Raw genomic sequence first — 25,471 nt, 5'->3', positions numbered from 1 at the left:
TAGTGCACCTGTAGCCAGGGTAGGTACATTCCAGTATTTACATATTCCCAAAAAGTGATTCATGAGCTTTATAAAAACAAGTCCACACTAAACTTTGTAGCTGTGGACATTGTGGAACAAACAATTGTCAATCTCAAAGCAAAAGTACTAAGTTGTGTTGCTTCCCCAGCAGCTCAGCGTGACCTGCTACCCCCCCCCCCCCCCCCATACCTACCCTTCTATGCTGCATTAGAGATCAATGTGCTGCATTAAAGATCAATGTGCTGCAAAGTCACTGCTGGGGTTAGCAGACTGAGCTGGGTAGCCAATCTCTGCTGGAGGGGGGGTCAGAGCGTGCTTAGACAATGTAAACTTTGAGACTTTACTCCAGAATATATGTAGCCACATGTGCTCTATGTGTCAAAAGCTACAGAACTTGAATGGAGGGAAGGGAACCACACCATAGCATACCTCCCAACTTTTTGAGATGGGAATGAGGGACACCTATCACAAAAAAGTATGCAGGCATAGGACACACCCCTTGCCACACCCCCTTAAAGGAGAATTGTACAAACAAAAATTAAGATTTGTTAAACCCACAAGTGTTTTTTTACCATTACTATTGCTTATATATTGGCTTTTGGAATTTGCAAATGCAGCAATTTAGAAATCAAATGAAAGGTTTAGCGCTGGGAAACACTTTTTGATAGATAAAAAGTGCATTTTATATACATCTATATAGATCAGACCAAAATGAGGGACAAATGAGGAGGAAAGAGGGACAGAGGGACATTGCTCCAAATCAGGGACAGTTGGGAGGTATGCCATAGTACATCGGTATTTATGTTCTATCCTGTAGTAGTGACCGGTGAGAACTGCCTGGATTCTATAGTCAGCCCAACTAAATTCCACACAGAAAAGTAACAGAGTCAAGATGACTTCTACATTTAGCTAGAGAGGCACTTAAAGCGGAGGTCCACCCTAAAGTGGACCTTCCGCTCATCGGAACCCTCCCCCCCTCCGGTGCCACAATCGGCACCTTTCAGGGGGGAGGGGGGTGCAGTTACCTGGATAATCCAGGTAACTGCACCCACTTCCGGGATAGCTCTCTGCGGAAAGGGGCGTAACTTACGCCCCTTTCCGCAAGTGCCCGCCCCTTCCCGCAAGTGCCCCGCTGCCTGCTGGGAAACACACAGATCCCAGAGGCAGCGGGGAGCGTCCTTATTGCGCAGCGCGATTCGCGCATGCGCAGTAGGGAACCGGGAAATGAAGCCGAAAGGCTCCATTTCCTGATTCCCATACCCAAGATGGCGGCGGCAGGACCCGACAGACGACCTAGAGATCGGCTTCGGGTGCCGACATCGCGGGCGCGCTGGACAGGTAAGTGTCACTATTTTAAAAGTCAGCAGCTGCAGTATTTGTAGCTGCTGGCTTTTAAAAAAAAAAAAAAAGAGTCCCGGTGGACTCCCGCTTTAAAGTGAAACTAAACACACACAGTTTAATTGATATTGCTCCTTCTATTTCTGTATGTGGATGATAGCACTGTAATTATATATGTAGCACTGACCCCCGAAGGAGCTGCTGGTTTTGTTGGGCTTACCGTTGCGTTCTTGACCTCACCTCCGTCTAGGGCTTCCGTGGTAGATGGCCCAAAGAAATGCAGAAACTGACACTGGATCCTCTTTTGAGTTATTTATTTTAGATGATAACACAGTTTCTTAATAAAAGGTAGAGAGTTAGAAAGGAAGTTCAGGTACTTTTTGGAACTGCAAAATCCAGAGAATAAACGTTTCACAGCTGGATTCTCACAACCTCCGGATAGACCTCCTCTCACTAGGCCTAGCAGCCAGCAGGTGTTAAGTAAAGCAAAGTCTCTGCCACAGACTTGAATGTAGAACACTTGAGAAGCAAAAGTCTCTGCCACAGACTTGAATGTAACTGAGGGACATAGATAAATTTTGAGAACTATCATATGGTACCAGTATCCGGCAATACCGTATGAATATAGATCCACAAAATGTCCTTCAACTGAGCCTACAGGCTCCTTCTGAGAAACCAGCCTTACGCATTACCTTCTCCCGAAGAGTCCTCCCCTTGATGCTTCTTCAGTTGCTGGGCCTCTCCCTAGATGAGACGCCACCGGACCACCTTTGGATCACTATGACCTCATATCCATGTGGCCACATCTGCATTTTCCCACAACATCTCCTGGGACAAAGTCTCAAAAAGATCATCATCACCTACATTGGAGAGAGACTCTAACTCCGAATCCCCCAACTCCTCTGCTGGCAGATAATTATTCACAGTACCGCTCAACACACTTGCCCCAGATTTCTCACCAGTAATTGTGGCGGACTTCTCTGGGACGATCTCCTTCCTCCGATCCGGTTTGGATAAGCTTTAAGATGGACTTCTACTGCGGCCGCAGGAGGCCTTGACATAGCCCACTCTCTTTTGAGCAGGCCCGGTAGTAGTGGTGACAGTGGGTGAAGTAGTGTCCATGACATCCGGAGTAGTTCCTCCAGTAACGGCAGTAACAACATCTCCCTCCGGGACACTGGCAGCAGCAGATAATGTAGAGGTTGTAGGCCTCACCATAGGAGTGTAGATAATAGACTCCTCAGTGGCAATGCCCGTGGCCCAGTCCATGCGGTAGGCCCTAGGCGGCACGATGGGTTGTTCCACCTTAAACAGGTATTCTCCACACCGGAGACAACGAACAAATGGCCAGGGACTTGCAGCTAGTCCCTCACACTTTCTGAAGAGCATCCCAAGGGCCTCAACGTCTCCTGACGTATACAGGACAAAACGCCCCTGCGGTAACAAACTAATTCCCATATCAGTCAGCACAGTCCCAGGTAGTCTCACACACGTGGGATTTCCCACCGTAGGCATCCTGGGTCCCAAGATGGACGATGTCCCTGGTACTTGGAACTTTTTTTTCTCTTCTGCAGCAAAGCACAACCTACTTATTATTATTATTATTATTCAGGATTTATATAGCGCCAGCAATTTACGCAGCGCTTTACAACATAAAAGGGAGACAATACAGTTACAATACAATTAAATACAAGAGGATCAAGAGGGCCCTGCTCAGAAGAGCTTACAATCTAAAAGGGTGGGGCAGGTGGTACAGAAGGTTATAACTGTCGGGAATGAGTTGATGGAAGTGGTAGGAGATTAGTTTGAGACGTGATAGGCTTCCCTGAATAGATGAGTTTCCAGGGATCGCCTGAAGGTAGCAAGAGTAGGGGATAGCCGGACCAGTGGAGGTAGCGAGTTCCAGAGGATTGGAGAGGCTCTGGAGAAATCCTGGAGACGAGTGTGGGAGGAGGAAATGAGAGAGCTTGAGAGTAGGAGGTCTTGAGAAGAACAGAGGGGACGGTTTGGGTGATGACGCATTTCACACTAAAGCTAGCGCTTACTCATAGCTGGGGGAGTAAGCACTAGCTTTAGTGCGAAATGCATCAGCTGTTAGCACCTTTTGCTGTGATGTAATTTGCTTTGTTCCTAAATATTATTTGAATAAAGCATCGTTTTAGCTTTGGAGTGCGGCCATCCAGAGTTCTGTCATTATCCACATTATCTGCATGTTGTGGCTCGCACCCAGATCCCTTCACCTGGAGCAATAATCTCTGAGTTCCCAGGACCTGCCTTTGAGCGGTGGTGTATATCTCTCTTGGATGTAGAACACTTGATAAATAAAAGTCTCTGCCACAAACTTAAATGTAGAACACTTGAGAAGCAAAAGTCTCTGCCACAGACTTGAATGTAGACCACTTGAGAAGCAAAAGTCTCTGCCACAGACTTGAATGTAACTGAGGGACGTAGATACATTTAGAGAACTATGATATGGTACCAGTATCTTTCAGCCAGTCCGGCGATACCGTATGAATATAGATCCACAAAGTGTCCTTCAACTGACCCTCCAGGCTCCTTCTGAGAAACCAGCCTTACGCATTACCTTATCCCGAAGGGTCTTCCCCTGGATATTTCTCCAGTTGCTGGGCCTCTCCCTAGATGAGAAGGCACTAGACCACCTTTGAATCACTATGGCCTCATATCCATTCAGGCCTGTCCCTGCAGTTGCTTCCCCTCGGGCTATCCAGCCCCGAGGCTCGGAATTGCATGGATCCGCACCCCATGCCTGTAGGGCCATGGGGGCTGGTCAGGAGGACCAGGACCAAAGAGACTGAAAATCTCATCTCAAACATTAGCAGGAGGAGCTTCTAGTCCTCTGCTGCTGGTCACATGTTCAAAAAAAAAAAAACAGCTTTCAGAATTCAGAGTAAAAAAAATAATAATAATAATATCAATAAAGCGTGGGTGGATAACATGGTGTGGGTGGATTTCTGTCAGTCACAGGCTGTGTCACCCCCCCCCCCCCCACTTCCAGCCTTTGTCTTGGAATAAGAGGGAGGTGAAGCCTTCATCAATCTACATGTAATATTCCAGCCAAATTGTGTTTAGCTGGTTAGTGGGTATGAAGGAGAAGGAGGGAGGGAGTGGGCTTTCATTTACCATTGTGTATACGCCCAGATGTGTGACTCTATATTCCCATGGGCTTCTCAGATGTGATAGGGAGGAAATGCTCAGAATAGAAACTCAATAAAAACTGAGCATGTGCAGAGTTGCCTCCACAGCGGCAAAATCTCTAGCTGAATTTGGGACATGGACAGGAGGGGGCGCTATAGAGCAGCAGGATCAACCAGGTTTTTGCAAAATAGAGAAAATGCATCTCATAGTGACTGAGTGAGTATGGACAGCATGTAACACACCATTTATTGATAGCTTTTTATGATGTGGAATTAGTGACACTTCAGTCGGGCAATTAGACTGCTGAGTACAAATGTAGCTAAACTATACAGCCATAGCAGAGTGCTTCTCTGTCCAGCTACAAGCTGGACTGGGAACTGGAGCTAGAACTGCCAGTCCTAGACACAAACTGTCCAGGGACCATCAGAGGCCCTAATGCATGGTTACATGTGAAATACAGCAGAGCAGACCATTGACTTGTACAGGGTATACATCTGGCTGTGCTCACACAGAGTGTGCATGGGAATAGTTCCCCTGCCAACAAGAGGCCCAATGTCCCAATAAGCAAAAGATTATAAAGACTGATCAAAATGCAACCTACCTTCGTAACTTACTTTATCATATTCTCTGTCCATTTCATCAAGCTCTTCATCTGTTATCTTTAAACCAAGGGTTACCATAACAAGATGAAGCTCACCAGAACTAATGTAGCCATCGCCATCCTAGAAACAGAAAACAGTTAAAGATTGTAGAGGACTTTACAAAGTGAATTACATAGAAGTCTGCCTTGTGTATCAATACACCCATGGGAAGCAGTTTGTATGTCATGTCTTCAGTAGATAAAAGTTATAACATCTACAAAATAGGGGAAAGATGTATGGCATTTTTATTATTATTATTTTTTATGGTAATGGTGGCGATCAGCAATTTTTATCATGACTGCGACGTTATGGAGGACAGATTGGACACTTTTGGCACATTTTTGGGACCATTGGCATTTATACAGCGATCAGTGCTATAAAAATGCACTGATTACTATGTAAATGTCACTGGCAGGGAAGGGGTTAACACTAGGGGCGATCAAGGGGTTAATTGTGTGTCATAGGAAGTGATTCTAACTGTGGGGGGATGGGACTGCCTGAGTGAGGAGAGCGATCGTTGTTCATACTTAGTATGAACAACAGATCGCTCTCCTCACCCCTTACAGCACGGAGATCTTTCTGTTTACATTGACAGATCTCCGTTCTGTCTCTGTGTGGAGCAATCGAGGGTGCCCGGCGATCATCGCGACCGCTGGGCACGTGCATTGTCTCTGGCGTCGCGCCGTGACCTAGTGGTCAAAAGGGGAACCAAGGTAAGGTAACGTCGTTTCGCCCAGGGGAGCCAACCTGCTACAGTGCAACTGCGGCGGCTGGTCGGGAAGGGGTTAAAGCCATATTAAATCTTAAACCAGATTAGATCGCAGTTTAAGTAATCTTAAAATGTGGTGGCTATACTAGACTCTCTGTCTTCCTTTATTTTATCCTGCCAATCTGACCAGTAAGAGAAATTTTTCAACTGCAGACCAAGTAGTCCAACAAAAGTGCCAGTTAGAGGGTGTTAGATATCATAATTTATGAATGGATTTGGGTCTTTTGAGAATAATTGACTTGCTTATGTATATCATTATATGTAGAAAGGAAAATTGTTGACGGGATTTTTAGGGGTGGCGGCAAAGAAGAAAAAAGTTAATTACAATGCTCCACAGTAAGTATGTGAATTTTTATTGTTACATACAAAACATAATTAAAAATTTCAATGTAATTTATGCGCACATGTTTAAGGATACATCTAGGAATTTAAAACAGATTATAAAATATAATAGCATTGGAGTGATTGTCCTGACATCTTTCGCCACTCTGGGCTCATCAGGGGATGTTTTACAATTAGATGTAAAACTGCATAGAACTGAACAAAATAAAAAGAATTACATTGGGGAGCATGCGCAGATGCCTAGGAGGACGGTAATGCCGGCTTAGAGCTCCGCTCCTGTGACAAACGCGCCAGAGGACTACAGGTCACAGAAGTCCCTAATTCTACACAAAATGAGAGAAAACCTACTACTAAGACTCAGGCACATATAAATATGGTTTTAAAGGGTACAAAAGCTAAATTTAAATGTGGAACAAGCAAAGAGAAATTACCTCAGCCGTCTTCCAAGATGGCTGCGGCAGTCTCCTCACAGCCTCATTCTTCACAGCTGGCTAAACCTCCTAAATCCAATATAAACACCACAGAAAATACTGAGGACTCTGACTCTGATTGTGGTGCTTTGGTATTAGAATCAGAGTTTCAATCTATCATATTTAAAAAATTTGAGCATATTTTACAGAAGGCTTTGAAACAGACATCAGATCATATTACTGACAAACTGACAAGAGAAATTAGAGAGCTGGGTCAGAGAACAGCTGAATTAGAGATACGAGTAGATGATATTGAAAGTCAAACTCAGCACTACATTTCTGAATTTAATAGTCTCAAAGAAGAGAATGTCATATTTCAGTCATGTTTAGAGGACCAGGAGAATAGGGACAGAAGGGCCAACTTGAGGATCAAGGGAATTCCAGAGACTGTCATGGATGTGAATGCCACTATGATTGCTTTATTTCAGGAATTGCACCCTGGTATCCCTATGGAGAGATTAGAAATGGAAAGAGTGCATAGAGCGTTAGCGCTACGTAAACCTAACGGCCCTCCCAGGGACATAATTGCCAAGATGCACTATTTTCGTACAAAATAACAATTGTTGGCAGCAGCGAGAGAAAAGGGTTCCCTAATGTTCCAAGGACAAGTATACCAACTCTTCTCAGATTTATCTCCTATTACAGTGGCTAAAAGTCGAGCTCTTAAACCACAGCTACAAATACTTCAACAGCACCAGCTCCCTTTTATTGGGGGTTTCCTTTCTCAAATTCACACAGCTGGAAACCAGATATGTATGTCGCTCTTCAGAGGACTTACAGTCAGCCTTGGTTGAATTAGGTCTTGCAGATCAAACCACAATTAAAGACCAATCCCGCAGATGATCAGCCTCCAGGTCCCCTCAACAAAACACTGCAACCAGCTCTAAGTCATCTACTCCTTCTCGCCATAATCAGCATAAACGTGGTCGATTTGAACATCAGCCTCCTAATACTGAAGACTCTATGGACTGTGTTTAAAATAAATATATTTTTTTCTCCTCTTTGATACATTTCCTCTTTTTCAGAACTGCAGGATTCCACTTTTTCTGAAACAACTTAATTTTTAAGTTACTAATTTTTGCAACTTTATGGCTTACAATTCTTTGCTGGCCCTCTTCTATATAAATTTTATTTTTTTTTTTACTGCTTATTTACTTAAATTCCCCCCCCCCCCCCCTTTTTTTTTTGTCTCCCTCTCTCATATCAGTCAAAGATACTTATGTGGTCATTTCCTGAGGTTATGGTCTTGATAGTTTTCCAACCCCCCCCCCCCCCTTTTTTTTTCTGGATAACATATATACAGTTATTATTATGATAGTATAGAAGCTTTTTGTATAGTTCCTGTGGTTCTCCGGCATGCTTCGTCACTTTAGGAACTACTTTCTGCCCTTTCGCCATCCTCAGACCCTTGCTTTTATTATGCGAGACTCTGATGATGGCTGTGGAGCCCCTGTGAGTCCTTTGTTCACTCTCAGGAGTTGCTCTCATTCCAAGTGATTTCTTATTGCATTATAGTTTTTTCATATTAGGGTTATTCTTCCAAGCTATTTTCTTCTTTTTTCTATTCTTTCTTCTCTTCTTTTTTCTCTCGAGATGGTGACCTGTATTCTAAGTTCAAGTCATTGTTCTTATTATGAGCTAGTTTACTTAGACTTTTAATGGCCCCCATAAATATTTTATCTCTTAATGTACAAGGATTTAATATCCCACACAAACGAACAAAAGCAATGAGATCTTTCTCGGCCAAGAAGGCACATATAATCTGTTTGCAGGAAACCCATTTTATTGACAAAGCTACCCCGCAATTTTTTACCGCTTCTACCACGGTTAAACAACGCGGAACTCTTATTGGATTTCACCGTTCCATGGCTGTCAGGAATCCGCCCGTTCTGCACGATCGGGTGTCCGTTCGCGCACGCGCGTTCGTCCCGCGGGTCGTCGTGGGCACGCGCGTCCCCAAGCACGAGCGGGTGCACGTCGTTCGGATGTGCGCGCGGCATACGCACGCACGAGTGCGCGTTAGCGCTATTGGCGCCAGTGGCCCTTTTTAAAGGAGCAGCTGCAGTCATTCTGTGCTGTTCGTCTGCAGCTTGTGCCTGAAGAAACCTGTTGATTCATCTGCTACCTACCTGATACCTGACCTGGCTCCGTCTGACTCTGCTGACCTCTCCTGCTCTGACCCCGGCTTGTTTGACCTCTCTTGGACTGTCTACCTTTTGCCGAACCCCTGCTTGTACCTGGCACCTCTGCCAGTTCCTGCTTGTTCCTGCATCTGTACCTTGCATCCAGAAGAGCCCGCCATCCTGCCTGCAGTCTCCTCCCAGCGGCCTGCCTGCCACTGCCAGTTCCTGCTCCTGAGGATTCTCTCCTATCCGGTACCTGCTGCTGCACCTGGCTGGACTCTCCTACCCCGCTGTGCTCCGGTCTCCCTGTTCCCATTCCAGAGAGACCAGAACCAGAGCCGTAAGAGCGGTCCCCTTCCACTAAGTCAGACTCACCACCTGAGGATCTTAACAGTACGAACAGCCAAGATGTCTGAGTCTGCGGAAGGGGCCTCCGCCATGAAGGAGATCTGCTCGCATCTTGCGGCCCTGACTCAAGCAGTGAAGTCCCTTCAGGATGGTTACTCCAGGCTGGAGGAACGTGTGCAACAGCTATCTACCTCCGGTCCTCCTATCACCGCTCCTCAGCCCCCTCCTGTTCAGCCTGCCATTCCACCAACCGTGATGACGCTTCCACCTGAACCTAGGGTCCCCATTCCTGAGAGGTTTTCTGGGGACCGCTCCAAGTTCCAGGCCTTCCGTAACGCCTGCCAGCTTTACTTCGCTCTACAGCCTAGGACTTTTTCCCTGGAGGCTACTAAAGTGGGATTCGTTATCTCCCTTCTGCAAGGAGAGCCCCAGTCCTGGGCCCATCACCTCCTGGAAAATGACAGTCCTCTCACCCAGACCCTTGCTACCTTTCTTGAGGGAATGGCCCAGCTCTACGAGGACCCCCAGCGGTCCGCTACCGCAGAATCTGCATTAACTGCGCTCCAGCAGGGCCGGAGGTCGGCAGAGGACTATGTATCAGACTTTAGACGCTGGAGCGCAGATACCCAGTGGAACGAGTCGGCCCTGAGACACCAATTCCGCTTGGGCCTGTCCGAGGGCCTTAAAGATGAGTTGGCCCGTGTTGGAACCCCAGATTCCTTGGAGGATTTAATCACTTCAGCCATTCGGATTGATAGGAGGCTCCGTGAGCGTAGGGCAGAACGCTCCACCCAATCCCAAAGACCAGCTTGGATGTCCGCCAGGACCCCTTCTTCAGCACCCTTCTTCATACCATCCTCTCAAGGGAGACCTGCCAGTGCCGCCCAAGCATCTGAAGAACCTATGCAGCTCGGGCTACTCCGGCCTACTCTGTCACCTGAAGAGCGAGCCCGCCGCCGGCAGATGAACTTATGCCTATACTGCGGTGGCCCAGGACATTACGTGATCAACTGCCCTGTTAAGATACGTAAGTGCCTTTCTTCTGTATCTCACAACCCTGTAACCCTGCCTTCCAACTCGTTCCATGTCGCTCTTCTGCTCTCATTCCAGCTGCAGGGAAGAATGATTCACGTCAGCGCTATCCTTGATTCGGGGGCCTGCGGCTGCTTCATCGACGCTGCATTCACCAGTCTGCACTCCATCCCCCTTCGGAAGAAACCCCATGAACTTTCCATCTTCCTGGCTGACGGTTCGCAAATTAAGTCTGGCCGAGTTACCCAGGAGACTCTTCCGCTACCCACTACCACTTCCTGCCAACATACTGAACTACTAACCCTGGACGTTATCTCATCACCACTTTTCCCTGTGATCTTGGGAATTCCGTGGCTTCAGGCACATAACCCCTCCATCGACTGGTCTTCCGGGGAAGTGAGGTTCCTCTCCTCTTACTGCCAGGATCACTGTTTGCCCGGAGCTCCGGTACAACCCAGAACACTCCTCTGTCTGGATCCAGACCAGGACTTGTGTCAGTTAGTCCCAGAATCCTACCAAGAGTTTCTGGATGTTTTCAGTAAACGGGGGGCTGATTCTCTTCCCCCACATCGCCCATACGATTGTCCCATCGAGCTCCTTCCTGGGGCAGAGATCCCATTCGGACGTGTCTTCCCCTTGTCCGAGAAAGAACAGGAGGCCCTAAAGGTCTACATCACCGAAAACCTTAAGAAGGGGTTCATCCGTCATTCCACATCTCCTGCCGGTGCCGGAATATTCTTTGTTACAAAAAAAGACCAGACCCTTCGGCCCTGTGTGGACTACCGGGAGTTAAATCGGATCACGATTAAGAACCGTTACCCCTTACCACTGATTCCGGAGCTTTTTCAAAAATTAAGATCAGCCTCCATTTTTACCAAGTTGGACTTGCGGGGAGCTTACAATCTGGTCAGAATACGAGCAGGCGACGAGTGGAAAACTGCGTTTCGGACTCGTTTTGGGCATTACGAGTACTTAGTAATGCCCTTTGGACTTTGCAATGCCCCGGCCACTTTCCAGCACCTAATTAATGATGTTTTCCGAGACTTTCTGGACATCTTCGTCATTGTGTACCTGGACGATATTCTCATCTTTTCCGGGTCCCTAGAACAACATCGTGGGCACGTCAGCAGAGTGTTGCTCCGGCTCCGGCAACACGGACTTTACGCTAAGGCCGAGAAATGTAAATTTGAGCAGCAGTGTATCCAATTTCTCGGCCTAGAAATCTCTCCAGCAGGCATCAAAATGGACCCGCAAAAGGTCTCTGCTGTGCTCGAATGGCCAGCTCCCACTGATAAGAAGGGGATCCAGCGCTTTGTGGGTTTCGCTAATTTTTATAGGAGATTCATAAAGGGGTTCTCGGCCATCATCGCTCCCATCACTCAGCTCACCAAACAGAATACACGCTTTCATTGGGGACCCGAAGCGCAGGCCGCCTTCCAGAGACTCAAGAGTCTGTTCACCTCTGCTCCCGTTCTCAGGCACCCGGATCCGTCAAGACCCTTTATCCTGGAGGTGGATGCGTCTGAGGTAGCAGTAGGGGCGGTGATATCCCAACGTCAAGGTAAAGATGACCTGATGTACCCCGTGGGGTTCTTTTCCCGTAAACTTTCTCCGGCAGAGAGAAATTATGATGTGGGGGACCGAGAGCTACTCGCCATCAAATCTGCATTGGAGGAGTGGAGATACCTACTAGAAGGGGCGGTACACCCCATACTTATCTACACAGACCATAAGAACCTTGAGTATCTCCGTACCGCCAAACGTCTGAAACCTCGGCAGGCCCGTTGGGCCCTCTTCTTCTCCCGGTTCAGCTTTCATCTTACCTACCGCCCCGGGTCAAGAAACATAAAGCCAGATGCGCTTTCCCGCATGTTCGATAGTCCCAAGGACATCGCACCCCCTGATACCATCCTCCCAGCCAACACCTTTCTGCTCGTCCAGCCGGACCTCCTGTCTCTGTTAAAGAGAGCTTCCCTCGAGTCCTCCAGTCCTCCAGGAGTTACGCTTATTTCCAGAGAAGGTCTGCTTTGGAAGGACAATCTAATCTTTGTCCCGGAGGATGTCCGAATAAAGGTCTTGAGTCTCCTCCACGATCATCCCCTCGCCGGGCACTTCGGTGTCCGCAAGACTCTGGAGCTGGTACAGCGCTCCTTCTGGTGGCCAGGCATGAGGGAGTACTGCAAAAGATATGTGAATTCCTGCCCTGTGTGCAGCCGGAACAAGGTCCCCAGGAACCGGGCCTGGGGTCTGCTGAAACCACTTCCCGTGCCCGACCGCCCCTGGCGGATGATCACGATGGACTTCCTTGTGGAACTTCCCCCTTCTCAGAACTGTACAGCCATCTTTGTGATCTGTGACCGTTTGTCTAAAATGGCCCATTTCCTACCCTTGAAAGGAACACCCACCGCATCGGAAACGGCTCATATCTTCATCAAGGAGATAGTCAGGCTTCACAGGGTACCTTCCAATATTGTTTCCGATAGAGGGGTGCAATTCACCTCTCGTTTCTGGAGAGCCTTATGTGAAGCCCTAAAAATAGAATTGGCCCTGTCCTCCGCCTACCACCCGCAGACCAACGGACAAACGGAACGCACCAATCAAACCCTTGAACAATACATTAGGTGCTTTTCATCCTTTGTCCAGGACGATTGGGTCTCCCTCTTACCTTTGGCGGAGTTCGCCTATAACAATGCTAGCCATGCTACCACCGGCCAATCCCCGTTTTTCGCTAATTTTGGTTTTAACCTGTCCTTTCTCCCTGATATTCTTTCAGAATCCCACGTTCCAGCGGTACAGGACACCGTATCTTTTCTGCAGCGGAACAACCAGATCCTCCAAGAGACCATAGCCAAGGCTCAGGCGGATAGCAAGAGGAATTTCGATCGAGGAAGAAGGGGAGAACTGATTCTTCAAGTCGGGGACCAGGTATGGCTTTCTACTTCTAATTTAAAATTAGCCTGCCCTTCTAAAAAGTTGGCACCCAAATTTCTGGGTCCGTTTCCAGTTAAAAGGAGGATCAATGAAGTTTCCTATGAACTGTCTTTGCCTGTTTCCATGAAAATTCACCCGGTCTTCCATGTAACTCTGCTTAAGCTGGCCGTACCTGATCCTTTTCCCGGTAGAGGAACAGGTCCTCCTGACCCAGTGTTGATCGACGGCAATGAGGAATACGAGGTGGAGGCCATTCTGGATTCTAGAAGACGTCATGGACAAGGTCAGTTTTTAATTAAATGGAAGGGTTATGGTCCAGAGAATAACTCCTGGGAACCTGCTGCCAACTTACATGCAGATAGACTAATTCAGGCCTTTTTTACTGCACACCCTGAGAAGAGAGTCGTTAGGGGCACCCGGAGGTTGCCCCTTGTGGGGGGGCAATGTCAGGAATCCGCCCGTTCTGCACGATCGGGTGTCCGTTCGCGCACGCGCGTTCGTCCCGCGGGTCGTCGTGGGCACGCGCGTCCCCAAGCACGAGCGGGTGCACGTCGTTCGGATGTGCGCGCGGCATACGCACGCACGAGTGCGCGTTAGCGCTATTGGCGCCAGTGGCCCTTTTTAAAGGAGCAGCTGCAGTCATTCTGTGCTGTTCGTCTGCAGCTTGTGCCTGAAGAAACCTGTTGATTCATCTGCTACCTACCTGATACCTGACCTGGCTCCGTCTGACTCTGCTGACCTCTCCTGCTCTGACCCCGGCTTGTTTGACCTCTCTTGGACTGTCTACCTGTTGCCGAACCCCTGCTTGTACCTGACACCTCTGCCAGTTCCTGCTTGTTCCTGCATCTGTACCTTGCATCCAGAAGAGCCCGCCATCCTGCCTGCAGTCTCCTCCCAGCGGCCTGCCTGCCACTGCCAGTTCCTGCTCCTGAGGATTCTCTCCTATCCGGTACCTGCTGCTGCACCTGGCTGGACTCTCCTACCCCGCTGTGCTCCGGTCTCCCTGTTCCCATTCCAGAGAGACCAGAACCAGAGCCGTAAGAGCGGTCCCCTTCCACTAAGTCAGACTCACCACCTGAGGATCATAACAATGGCATTCACCCTCTTAACACAACTAAATGATTCCGAAGGTAGATATCTACTCCTTACTGGATATATAGCAGATATAGCTATTACAATTGTTTCATATTATGCTCCAAATAAAAAAACTGAATCTTTTTTATCCCATCTTTTTCAAGTGGTTGAGACACATAAATTTGGTACTGTAGTCCTATGTGGTGACTCGAATACGATGGTATTTCCTTTTCTAGATAAGTCTCCCCCAGCCCCTATCACTAGCTCTAATAAGATTAATCTTCAACATTTACTTGCCAAACATAATCTGGTTGATACATGGCGTGAAACCAATCCGACTAGTAGACGTTTTACATATTACTCCTACCCACATAAATCTTTCTCCCGTATTGATCATATTCTGGTCCCTTCTAGTATGCTACCTAAAATTCTATCATCTAATATTATCCCGTTCACATGGTCCGACCATTGTGCCGTATTCACAACTATTGCTTCTATAATACCCAGATCACATGATACCACCTGGTGCATAAATGACTCTACATTAGACTCTACAATCTCTACAAAGAGATTAATGACTATGTTTAATTTAATGATACTGGTGACACTTCCGACTTGACATTGTGGGAAGCCCATAAAACCGTTGTTCGGGGTAAGTTGATACAACTAGCTGCAAAGCTTAAAAAAGAACGTAAACTCATGTTTACAAAGCTGGAAGCTAACTTCACTTCCTGTCATGATAGGTTTCAATCTTCCCCAAATGCCATTAATAATGCTAAATTAGATAAAGCCCATTTAGATTTAGATCTATTTTTAACGGATTCGGCAGATAAACTCCTCCGTAAACGCCAACATACACAATACCTCAAAGCTAATAAACCAGACTCCCTTATGGCCAGAAGTTTAAGCTCAATAAATCAAATCAGATCCTCCATAAGATTGAAAACGTCCCGTGATTCACATACCAGTAATCCAGTCAAAATTTTAGAGGTGTTTCGTTCCAAATTAGCTAAAATTTACTCCCCTGCTACTGATTTCAATCAGGCCAATGCGGACAGGCTATTTTCTAATATTAATCTCCCTACGCTTGATATTGAACAAAGAGAGAGACTAGAAAGCCCTATTACTACTAATGAAGTTCAGACTGCTATAAAGGGACTAAAATTACATAAAAGGCCTGGCCCCGATGGCTACTTGGCATCGTATTATAAAAACTTTGAGCATATTTTAACACCAGTCTTAACCAGAGCCTTCAACTCCCTTCTGTCGGGTCATTTACTTCAGCCTGAGTCATTATCTTCTATTATAGTTATGTTACCTAAACCACGATCAGATTTAACTATCTGGTCTAATTATCGTCCCATTTCTCTCCTTAACTTAGACATTAAAATATTAGCTAAGGTCCTTGTGTCTCGCTTGAATAATTTTATAGGTCACCTAATTCATCAAGACCAAATGGGTTTTATACCCAAGAGACAGGCAGGAGACAGTATTAGAAGAACACTATTACTTATTCAAGCCGCTAAAAACAGACGTATCCCAACTTGCCTTCTATCTTTGGATATCAGTAAGGCCGCGTACACACGCGCGGACTGTTTGCCCAACCTTGTTCGTCAAACAGTTTCGGCAAACAGTCCGCTCAAAATTTGCATGAGCGGACTTGCCCACACACGAGCGGACTGTTTGACGAACAAGGTTGGGCAAACAGTTCGCTCAACTTTTGAAATGAACGGACTCGCCCACGTAAGGAGGAGGCAAATCCGCCCATTTCGAGCGCGTGTACAGGTAGGCGGGGCCCGCAAAGGAGACGTCGCGGGCTCCGCCGCCTGGAATGGGCTTAAAGGGGAACCCCAACGCCGAAAAAAATCGGCGTGGGGGTTCCCCCAAAGTCCACACCAGACCCTTGTCCGAGCACGCTACCCGGCCGGCCAGGAAAGGGGGGCGAGCGAGCGCGCCCCCCTCCTGAGCCGTACCAGGCCGCGTGCCCTCAACATGGGGGGGTGCTTTGGGGAAGGGGGGGGCCGCGCAGCCCCCCCACCCCAAAGCACCTTGTCCCCATGTTGATGAGGACAAGGGCCTCTTCCCGACAACCCTGGCCGTTGGTTGTCGGGGTCTGCGGGCGGGGGGCTTATCGGAATCCGGGAGCCCCCTTTAAGAAGGGGGCCCCCGGATACCGGCCCCCCACCCTATGTGAATGAGTATGGGGTACAATGTACCCCTACCCATTCACCTGTGAAATAAAGTACAAAAAAAAACACAACACAGGGAAAAAATATTTTATTGCACAGCTCCGGGGGTCTTCCGTCTTCGGGGGTCTTCTCGCCGGACTCCTCCGCTATCTGTGTGTAGCTCTTTTACTAGCGGAGGAGTCCGGCTTTCTTCCTCCCCGCCGCCGGCCTCTTCTCCCGACTTCGGGGGTCTTGTCCCCCTCTTCGGTTCTTCTGCCGGGCCACCGCGCCTTCTTGTAGCTCTTTTACAGGCGGTGGCCCGGTCTTCTGTCGCCGCTGCCTTCCGTTCTTCTGTCGCCGCCTTCGGTTCTTCTGCCGGGCCACCGCGCCTTCTTGTAGCTCTTTTACAGGCGGTGGCCCGGTCTTCTGTCGCCGCTGTCGTCGCCGCCGCCGCCGCCTTCCGTTCTTGTTCTTCTTCTTCTTCTTCTTCTTCTTCTTCTCCTGGAGATGTTGACTCGACGAGCTCTCCGGCCGGAATGCCAGGGACACGCTCCGCTGCCACTTATATAGTGACAATGGGGCGGTGTCACATGGTATATGTCACATGGGTTGGTCACATGGTGACCCCGCCCCCTTACGATGTCATAGTCCCCATGTGACATCAACCCATGTGACCAACCCATGTGACATATACCATGTGACACCGCCCCATTGTCACTATATAAGTGACCGCACAGCGCGGCTCTGGCATTCCGGCCGGAGAGCTCGTCGAGTCAACATCTCCAGGAGAAGAAGAAGAAGAAGAAGAAGAAGAAGAAGAAGAACAAGAACGGAAGGCGGCGGCGGCGGCGACGACAGCGGCGACAGAAGACCGGGCCACCGCCTGTAAAAGAGCTACAAGAAGGCGCGGTGGCCCGGCAGAAGAACCGAAGGCGGCGACAGAAGAACGGAAGGCAGCGGCGACAGAAGACCGGGCCACCGCCTGTAAAAGAGCTACAAGAAGGCGCGGTGGCCCGGCAGAAGAACCGAAGAGGGGGACAAGACCCCCGAAGTCGGGAGAAGAGGCCGGCGGCGGGGAGGAAGAAAGCCGGACTCCTCCGCTAGTAAAAGAGCTACACACAGATAGCGGAGGAGTCCGGCGAGAAGACCCCCGAAGACGGAAGACCCCCGGAGCTGTGCAATAAAATATTTTTTCCCTGTGTTGTGTTTTTTTTTGTACTTTATTTCACAGGTGAATGGGTAGGGGTACATTGTACCCCATACTCATTCACATAGGGTGGGGGGCCGGTATCCGGGGGCCCCCTTCTTAAAGGGGGCTCCCGGATTCCGATAAGCCCCCCGCCCGCAGACCCCGACAACCAACGGCCAGGGTTGTCGGGAAGAGGCCCTTGTCCTCATCAACATGGGGACAAGGTGCTTTGGGGTGGGGGGGCCGCGCGGCCCCCCCCTTCCCCAAAGCACCCCCCCATGTTGAGGGCACGCGGCCTGGTACGGCTCAGGAGGGGGGGCGCGCTCGCTCGCCCCCCTTTCCTGGCCGGCCGGGTAGCGTGCTCGGACAAGGGTCTGGTGTGGACTTTGGGGGAACCCCCACGCCGATTTTTTTCGGCGTTGGGGTTCCCCTTTAAGCCCATTCCAGGCGGCGGAGCCCGCGACGTCTCCTTCGCGGGCCCCGCCTACCTGTACACGCGCTCGAAATGGGCGGACTTTCCGAGCGGGAACAGTCCGCTCATTTCGAAAGTACAGCGGACAAGCCCACACACGGGCGGACTGTTCGCTCAAACACAGTTTCAGCGGACAGTTTTTCGGAATTTCCGAAAGACTTTGTCCGTCCAACTGTCCGCTGAAACTGTCCGCTGAAAGCCCACACACGAGCGGACTGTCCGCCCAAACACTGTTCAGCGGACAAGGTTGGGCGAACAGTCCGCCCGTGTGTACGCGGCCTAAGGCTTTTGACTCAGTTACCTGGCCTTATATGCAATTTACTCTCAAAAAATTGGGTTTTGGTAATCATTTCCTGACTTGGATCTCTTCCCTCTATAACAATCCCAGGGCGTATATTAAATATGCAGGTTATAAATCAGCAATGATAGACATCAGAAGAGGCGCAAGACAGGGTTGTCCCTTATCCCCACTACTTTTTGCCCTACTTATGGAACCTTTGGCACAATTAATTAGATCCAACCCAGATATCAAAGTTATTGAAGTAGGTGGGCATCACCATAAACTGTGTCTTTATGCGGATGACATACTTATTTATCTATCTCATCCCCCCATTTCTGCCCCAAATTTTATGCGAATATTGGATACATTTTCACATATTTCCGGTCTCTTTGTAAATCCCACCAAATCAAATGCATTGAATATTTCTATAAAACACTCTGACCTATCACAGGCTCAATCCTCTCTACCTTTCAATTGGGTTGATCGCCAATTACCATATTTATGTGTACACCTTACATCCTCACTTTCTGATCTTTTTGCAGCTAATTATTTACCCCTGCTGAAGCAAGTTACAGGCTTATTAAAGCAATGGTCCGCACTACCACTATCATGGATGGGTCGGATTAATGCAATAAAAATGTCAATACTGCCTAAGTTTTTATATTTATATAGGGTACTTCTCATTTCCATACCTTCATATTTTTTAAGACTCACACAGCATAGAATTATGTCTTTTATTTGGAAGAATATTAAACCCCGTATACCTAAATCCACTTTATATCTTAGTAAAACCAGTGGAGGCTTGGGGCTACCTAACTTCGCTTCTTACTACTTTGCAACTCAACTATCGATACTCCCTAAATATCATTCAACAGAAGACATACCTTTATGGGTATCTATTGAAGCCATTGATTGTGACCCCATATCAGTGGCCAATCTACAATGGATTCAGCCAAAGGACAGATCGCATCTGACTAATCCTATCACAAAACATTCATTGGTTATCTGGGATAGATTTGGTAGTTCATGTAAATTACAATCAGTACATAATCCACTTCTTTCCTTTCTAGGGAATCCAGCTTTTTATCCTGCATGGACATTTCCGAAATATTTTTCAGCATGGTCTTTTACTAATCTGACTAGATTCTATAAACTATTATGCTCAAATACCTTTCAAACATTCCCTATGCTATGTACGAACTACGGGCTCTCAAACAATGAGATATTTCGATATCCACAAATTAAAAATTTCTATATGCCTCTTATTGGGTCAGGTTTAGCACTTAGTCAGATGTCTAAATTTGAACATATTTGTATAAGTGACCCACATGTTAAAGGTTTAATTTCATATGTGTACCAAACCCTTATTACTACCCCCAATGAGGTACTTCCATCATATTCTGTTAAATGGGCACAGGATTTGGGTTGAATATTTAACAACAATGACTGGTCCAGCATTTGGTTAGCTACGAAATCATCATCTCCCAACTGTTATGCTTTGGAAACTAACTTTAAAGTTCTGGCACGATGGTACCTAGTACCAGCAAGGATTGCAACATTTTCTCCATCTTACCCTAATCATTGTTTTAGAGCAGGGATATGCAATTAGTGGACCTCCAGCTGTTGCAGAACTACAGGTCCCATGAGGCATAGCAAGACTTTGACAGCCACAAGCATGACACCCAGAGGCAGAGGCATGATGGGATTTGTAGTTTTGCAACAGCTGGAGGTCCGCTTATTGCATATCCCCGTTTTAGAGGCTGCTCCTCTCCTGGTACTCATTTTCATATATGGTGGGATTGTCCGGTGGCGCAAGAATTTTGGAATAACATATTTTTAATGGCCTCTAAAGCTTTAGATATCTATATTGCCCCAGACCCAGCTATTGCACTTTTAAATCTCAAACCAGATTCACTCACATGGACACAATTCAAACTACTTGTTTATATTAATACGGCAGCTAAACAAACCATAGCTAAGGCATGGAAAACCAAAAGTTTAATTGTGGCGGAAGCCAAACACAGACTGAAGAAAGCTCCCATTTTCGATAAAATGACAGCTATTGAAAACAATAATTTTAGTAAATTTCACATGATTTGGCAACCATGGGTTAAACATTTCTTTCCTTCTGATTTTGACCAGTCATTGCTGTTCCCACAATAAAATCCTTGTGTATCGCTGTTGTGCTATTGATTCATATCATGTACCAGGTCACTACCTCGAGAGTTTTCATCTCATCCCTTTTCTTCTCTCTTTTCCTCTTTTTCTATCCCTCTTCTTCTTTTTTTCTTTTATTTATGTTTTATCTTTCAAAAGTTGGTTTATTTCTCATCAACATAGAGAATCGATCTCTCTTTTAGTGGGTCTATTCTTCAAAACTTTCTTTAAATACTGGTTGTGCTGAGCTAAAGTTAACCAGGAAAAGTTTTACTTTTTAATTATATCTGCCCCCACCTGTGTTCACAGCTTGAACCCATTTGGGGTGGACAGGTGGTCTGGAGGCATATTTCATTAATTCTCTCATATAGTTCATTCCTAATTTAGTTTAGTACTTATAATATTATAGTATACAATCTCTATGTTACTTATACTTTCACTTATAACATACCTAATCTATGTGATCAATACCTGATTATAACTATATTGTTAATTTACGATACTCATGATATGATGCTCGTTATGATCTGTAAACTTCCTTTTTTTTTCTCTTGAAATCCAATAAAAAGATTTAACAATAAAAAGCATTACATTGACTTGAAATATGATACAGAATAAAGAAATATAAAATAAAATAACAGTGATAGATGAACTTCCGACGGGATGTTTCGCGAACGCGATCCGCGAACGTGCCCAAAACCTCCAGGTCATATTTTTAGCCACAAAATACTTACTAGCTGTGCACACATAGTCCCACAACATGGACAGTGACATACCAGAAGTATTAAGTGAATCTGGGATCGACAACAAGCATTTTTTTTTTATCTGTGAAATGTTGTCAATTCAGGAGCGCATGAAGGCCATGGAGGAGAGTCAAGGTCAGGCCAGGCTATGAAGGGGTGCAGGAGATAATCAGTGTCTCAGTCAGGGCAGTGCAGTCCTGTGCCAGTGTCCCAGTGTGCCAACCTGTGCTTGAGCCCCTGACCCCTCCCTCTGCCCTTACCCCCACCTATGCAGGGCTCCACTGCGGTGGTCCAGAGGTGCCAGTCCAGTGCTGATCCTCAGCCATGGTGCTGGCACTGCCTGCTTATTGGCTTCTCCGCTGCTATCTCCCTCACTGGCTGAAACCAGCACCGCTAAAGAGACTGAGCATTGACACCAGCACCGCGATAGAGACTGAGCACTGACACCAGCACCATGATAGAGAGCACTGACACCAGCACCGTGATAGAGAGCACTGACACCAGCACCGTGATAGAGAGCACTGACACCAGCACCGAGATAGAGAGCACTGACAGCACACCAGCACCGTGATTGAGAGCACTGACACCAGCACCGAGATAGAGAGCACTGACACCACACCATCACCGTGATGGAGAGCTCTGACACCACACCAGCAGCGTGATAGAGAGCACTGACACCAGCGCCAAGATAGAGAGCACTGACACCACACCAGCACCGTGATAGAGAGCACTGACACCACACCAGCACCGTGATAGAGAGCACTGACATCAGCACTGAGATAGAGAGCACTGACACCACACAAGCACCGTGATAGAGAGCACTGACACCACACCAGCACTGCGATAGAGAGCACTGACACCAGCACCGTGATAGAGAGCACTGACACCACACCAGCACCGTGATAGAGAGCACTGACACCAGCACCGTGATAGAGAGCACTGACACCATCACCGAGATAGAGAGCACTGACACCATCACCGAGATAGAGAGCACTGACACCACACCAGCACCGTGATAGAGAGCACTGACACCACACCAGCACCAAGATAGAGAGCACTAACACCACACCAGCACCGAGATAGACAGCACTGACACCAGCACCGTGATAGAAAGCACTGACACCAGCACCGTGATAGAGAGCACTGACACCAGCACCGAGATAGAGAGCACTGACACCACACCAGCACCGTGATAGAGAGCACTGACACCAGCACCGAGGTATAGAGCACTGACACCACACCAGCACCATGATAGAGAGCTCTGACACCACACCAGCACCGGGATAGAGAGCACTGATAACAGCACTGATACCAGCAACTCGCTGCGGGTCACAAAAATATGACACCGCTCAACCTCTTCAAACAGGAGGGTACGGGCATATAGCATGTGTGCTTTTTTTGTACAAGTGAGCCAAAGGTAGAAAAAAGGTCTGTGTGCTAGATTATATGAATCGTTTATAGAGTTATGCATATATACGTTCTACTGGTCACATGTGTTGAATTCCTCTGAGATCCATGCCTCATTCATTTTTATAAATGTGAGGTAGTCAACACTGTCGTGAGCTAGGCGAGTACGCTTATCGGGCACGATCCCTCCTGCTGCGTAGGACACTGGATGAGGGGCAAGCCAACAGATCCATTGCAAATTGTGCAAGCTCTGGCCAGAGGTCAAGCCTGCCCACCCAGTAGTCCAGGGGTTCATCACTTCTCAGAGTGTCCACATCGGCCGTTAACCCAATGTAGTCGGACACCTGTCGGTCTAGGCGTTCCCTGATGCTGGATTCGGATGACACCTGTCGATGGGTCAGCTGAAAGAATGATCTCATATCAGAAGTGACCAACACATCTTCAAACAGCCCTCTTCTTGCAGGCACTGTTGGATTGGTACCTGCAACTCTTTCTCTGGGAGTGGGAATTCCTCTGCCAGCGCAGGCAAAAGCAGAACGCAGCATTTCTCTAAGCAAGGCCTGTAAGTGCTCCATTCTGACAGCCCTCTGTGATGGTGATAACATTTCCGCCATTTTGTGTTTGTACCGGGGGTCTGAGTATGTTGCCACCCAGTACTGGTCCTTGACCTTTATGCTTTTTATACGGGGGTCCCCGTTAAAACACTGGAGCATGAAGGCCCCCATTTGCACTAAACTGGAAGTGGTGTGGTGGCCTGGCTCCTGTTCATCATCCAGGATAATGATGTCCTCCTCGTTCTCCTCCCCCCATCCACAGACAACAACAGGGATCCCAGAAAGGTTTAAAGCATCCACCCTGGCACCATCCTCCTCTGACTCCTCTTCAGACTCCTGTTGTTGACTTGTCACAGATACAGTAGCCCCCCCGGGAATTCATCCAGCATTGCGACTTCCTCATCTTCCTGCTCCTCCATGGCTTGATCAATGACACGACGCAATGCATGCTCCATAAAGAAGGCATAAAGTATGATGTCATTGATGGCGCCATGGCTGCGACTGACCAGTTTGGGGATCTCATCAAATGGCCGCAGAAGTCTGCATGCATCGCGCATTAGAGCAGCCACTGGTGCGGTGAAAAAAAAAACAGGCTCCCCTGAACCTGTTCTGCTGCAGAGTTCGTACAGGTAGTCGTTAACTGCGCGTTTCTGCTGGAGCAGCCTACCAAGCATATCCCCTTCCCGCCGAGCGTACGCAGATCTGCGTACTCGGCTTCCGGGGGGTATACCGGGATGATGCCCGCACCTGCAGGCATCATCCCGGTACCGTTTTCTTCAGCAGGCGATTGGCTTTCCAGCCATAACAACCGATGCGGCTAAAAGCCGCTCGGCTGTTATGCCGGAGGAGCGGGAGGGGACGTCCCCCCCTCCCGCCGCCTCCCGCCGCTGTTACCGGTGCTCCCGTTCGATCGGGAGCACCGATTCAACTTGCACTGCCTCCGGCCGCTGGGGAGGAACTGGAACGAAGCCGTAATCGGCTTCGTTCCAGTCTCCTCATAGTAAACACGGAAGCGACGTCATGACGTCACTTCCCGTTTACTCGGCTGCCAATGGCGCCGGTTTTAAAAAAATATCCGGTATTCAGAATCGCCGTTTTCGGCGATCTGAATACACTGAAGTGTAAAGGAGGGGTGGGGGGTCTTTTAGACCCCCGATCCCTCCATAAAGAGTACCTGTCACCGCCTATTACTGTCACAAGGGATGTTTACATTCCTTGTGACAGCAATAAAAGTGATCAAAATTTTTTTTTTTTTTTTTTTTAATTTAGTCATTTTAAAATAAATAAAAAAATAAAAAAAATTTTTTTAAAGCGCCCGCCGTCCCCGCGAGCTCGCAAAGCAAAGAAAACGCATACGGAAGTCGCGCCCGCGTATGTAAACGGTGTTCAAATCACACATGTGAGGTATCGCCGCGATCGTCAGAGCGAGAGCAATAATTCTAGCACTAGACCTCCTCTGTAACGCTAACCTGGTAACCGTAAAAAATGTTTAAAGCGTCGCCTATTGAGATTTTTAGGTACCGTACTTTGTCGTCAATCCACAAGTGCGCGCAATTATAAAGTGTGACATGTTTGGTATCTATTTACTCGGCGTAACATTATCTTTCACATTATTGAAAAAAAATGGGATAATTTTACTGTTTTGTTTTTTTTTAATTCATGAAAGTGTCCCTTTTCCCAAAAAGTTGCATTTAAAACACCGCTGCGCAAATACCGTGTGACATAAAATATTGCAACAATCGCCGTTTTATTCTCTAGAGTCTCTGTTAAAAAAATATATATAATGTTTGGGGGTTCCAAGTAATTTTCTAGTAGAAAATATGGATTTTAACTTGTAAACACCAAATTCCAAAAATAGGCTTAGTCATGAAAGGGATATAGAATAAGATGATAAAATAAGATGACCGGCAGATTGTGTCGCCGCTGAATGTCAGCAAGGCGAGTGACGGCCGTGTAAGATCTTCTGAAATGGGCAGAGATTTTCCTTGCCTGCCGCAAGATGTCCTGGACCCCAGGGTATTTGACAAGGAATCGATGCACCACCAAGTTTAAGACGTGTGCCATGCATGGCACGTGTGTTATTTTGCCCTGTTTCAATGCACTAAGCAGATTGGCACCCTTGTCACACACCACTTTACCAACTGTCAAATTGAGCGGTGTTTGCCACTGATCTGCCTGTGAACGCAAAGCTGAAAGGAGTGCAAGGCCAATGTGGCTCTTGACTTCTGGGCACAACAGACGCAGCACAGCATGGCA

General features: G+C 47.6%; 1 protein-coding gene across 2 annotated transcripts in view; it reads right to left on the bottom strand.

The window, feature by feature from the left end:
- Positions 1-25,471, bottom strand: part of LOC143987101 (calmodulin, striated muscle-like) — an 89,412-nt gene that overhangs the window by 1,096 nt on the left and 62,845 nt on the right. For both annotated transcript variants that reach the window (XM_077485631.1, XM_077485630.1), the window contains one exon: positions 5,117-5,237. In XM_077485631.1, the coding sequence (XP_077341757.1) occupies positions 5,117-5,237 (121 nt within the window). The remainder of the gene's footprint in view (positions 1-5,116; positions 5,238-25,471) is intronic.

The sequence above is a fragment of the Lithobates pipiens genome, unplaced genomic scaffold (assembly GCF_037356315.1).
Source record: "Lithobates pipiens isolate NorthernLeopardFrog02 unplaced genomic scaffold, aLitPip1_a1.2 Scaffold_18, whole genome shotgun sequence".
Classification (NCBI taxonomy): domain Eukaryota; kingdom Metazoa; phylum Chordata; class Amphibia; order Anura; family Ranidae; genus Lithobates; species Lithobates pipiens.
This window is presented reverse-complemented; position numbering and strand designations above follow the sequence as displayed.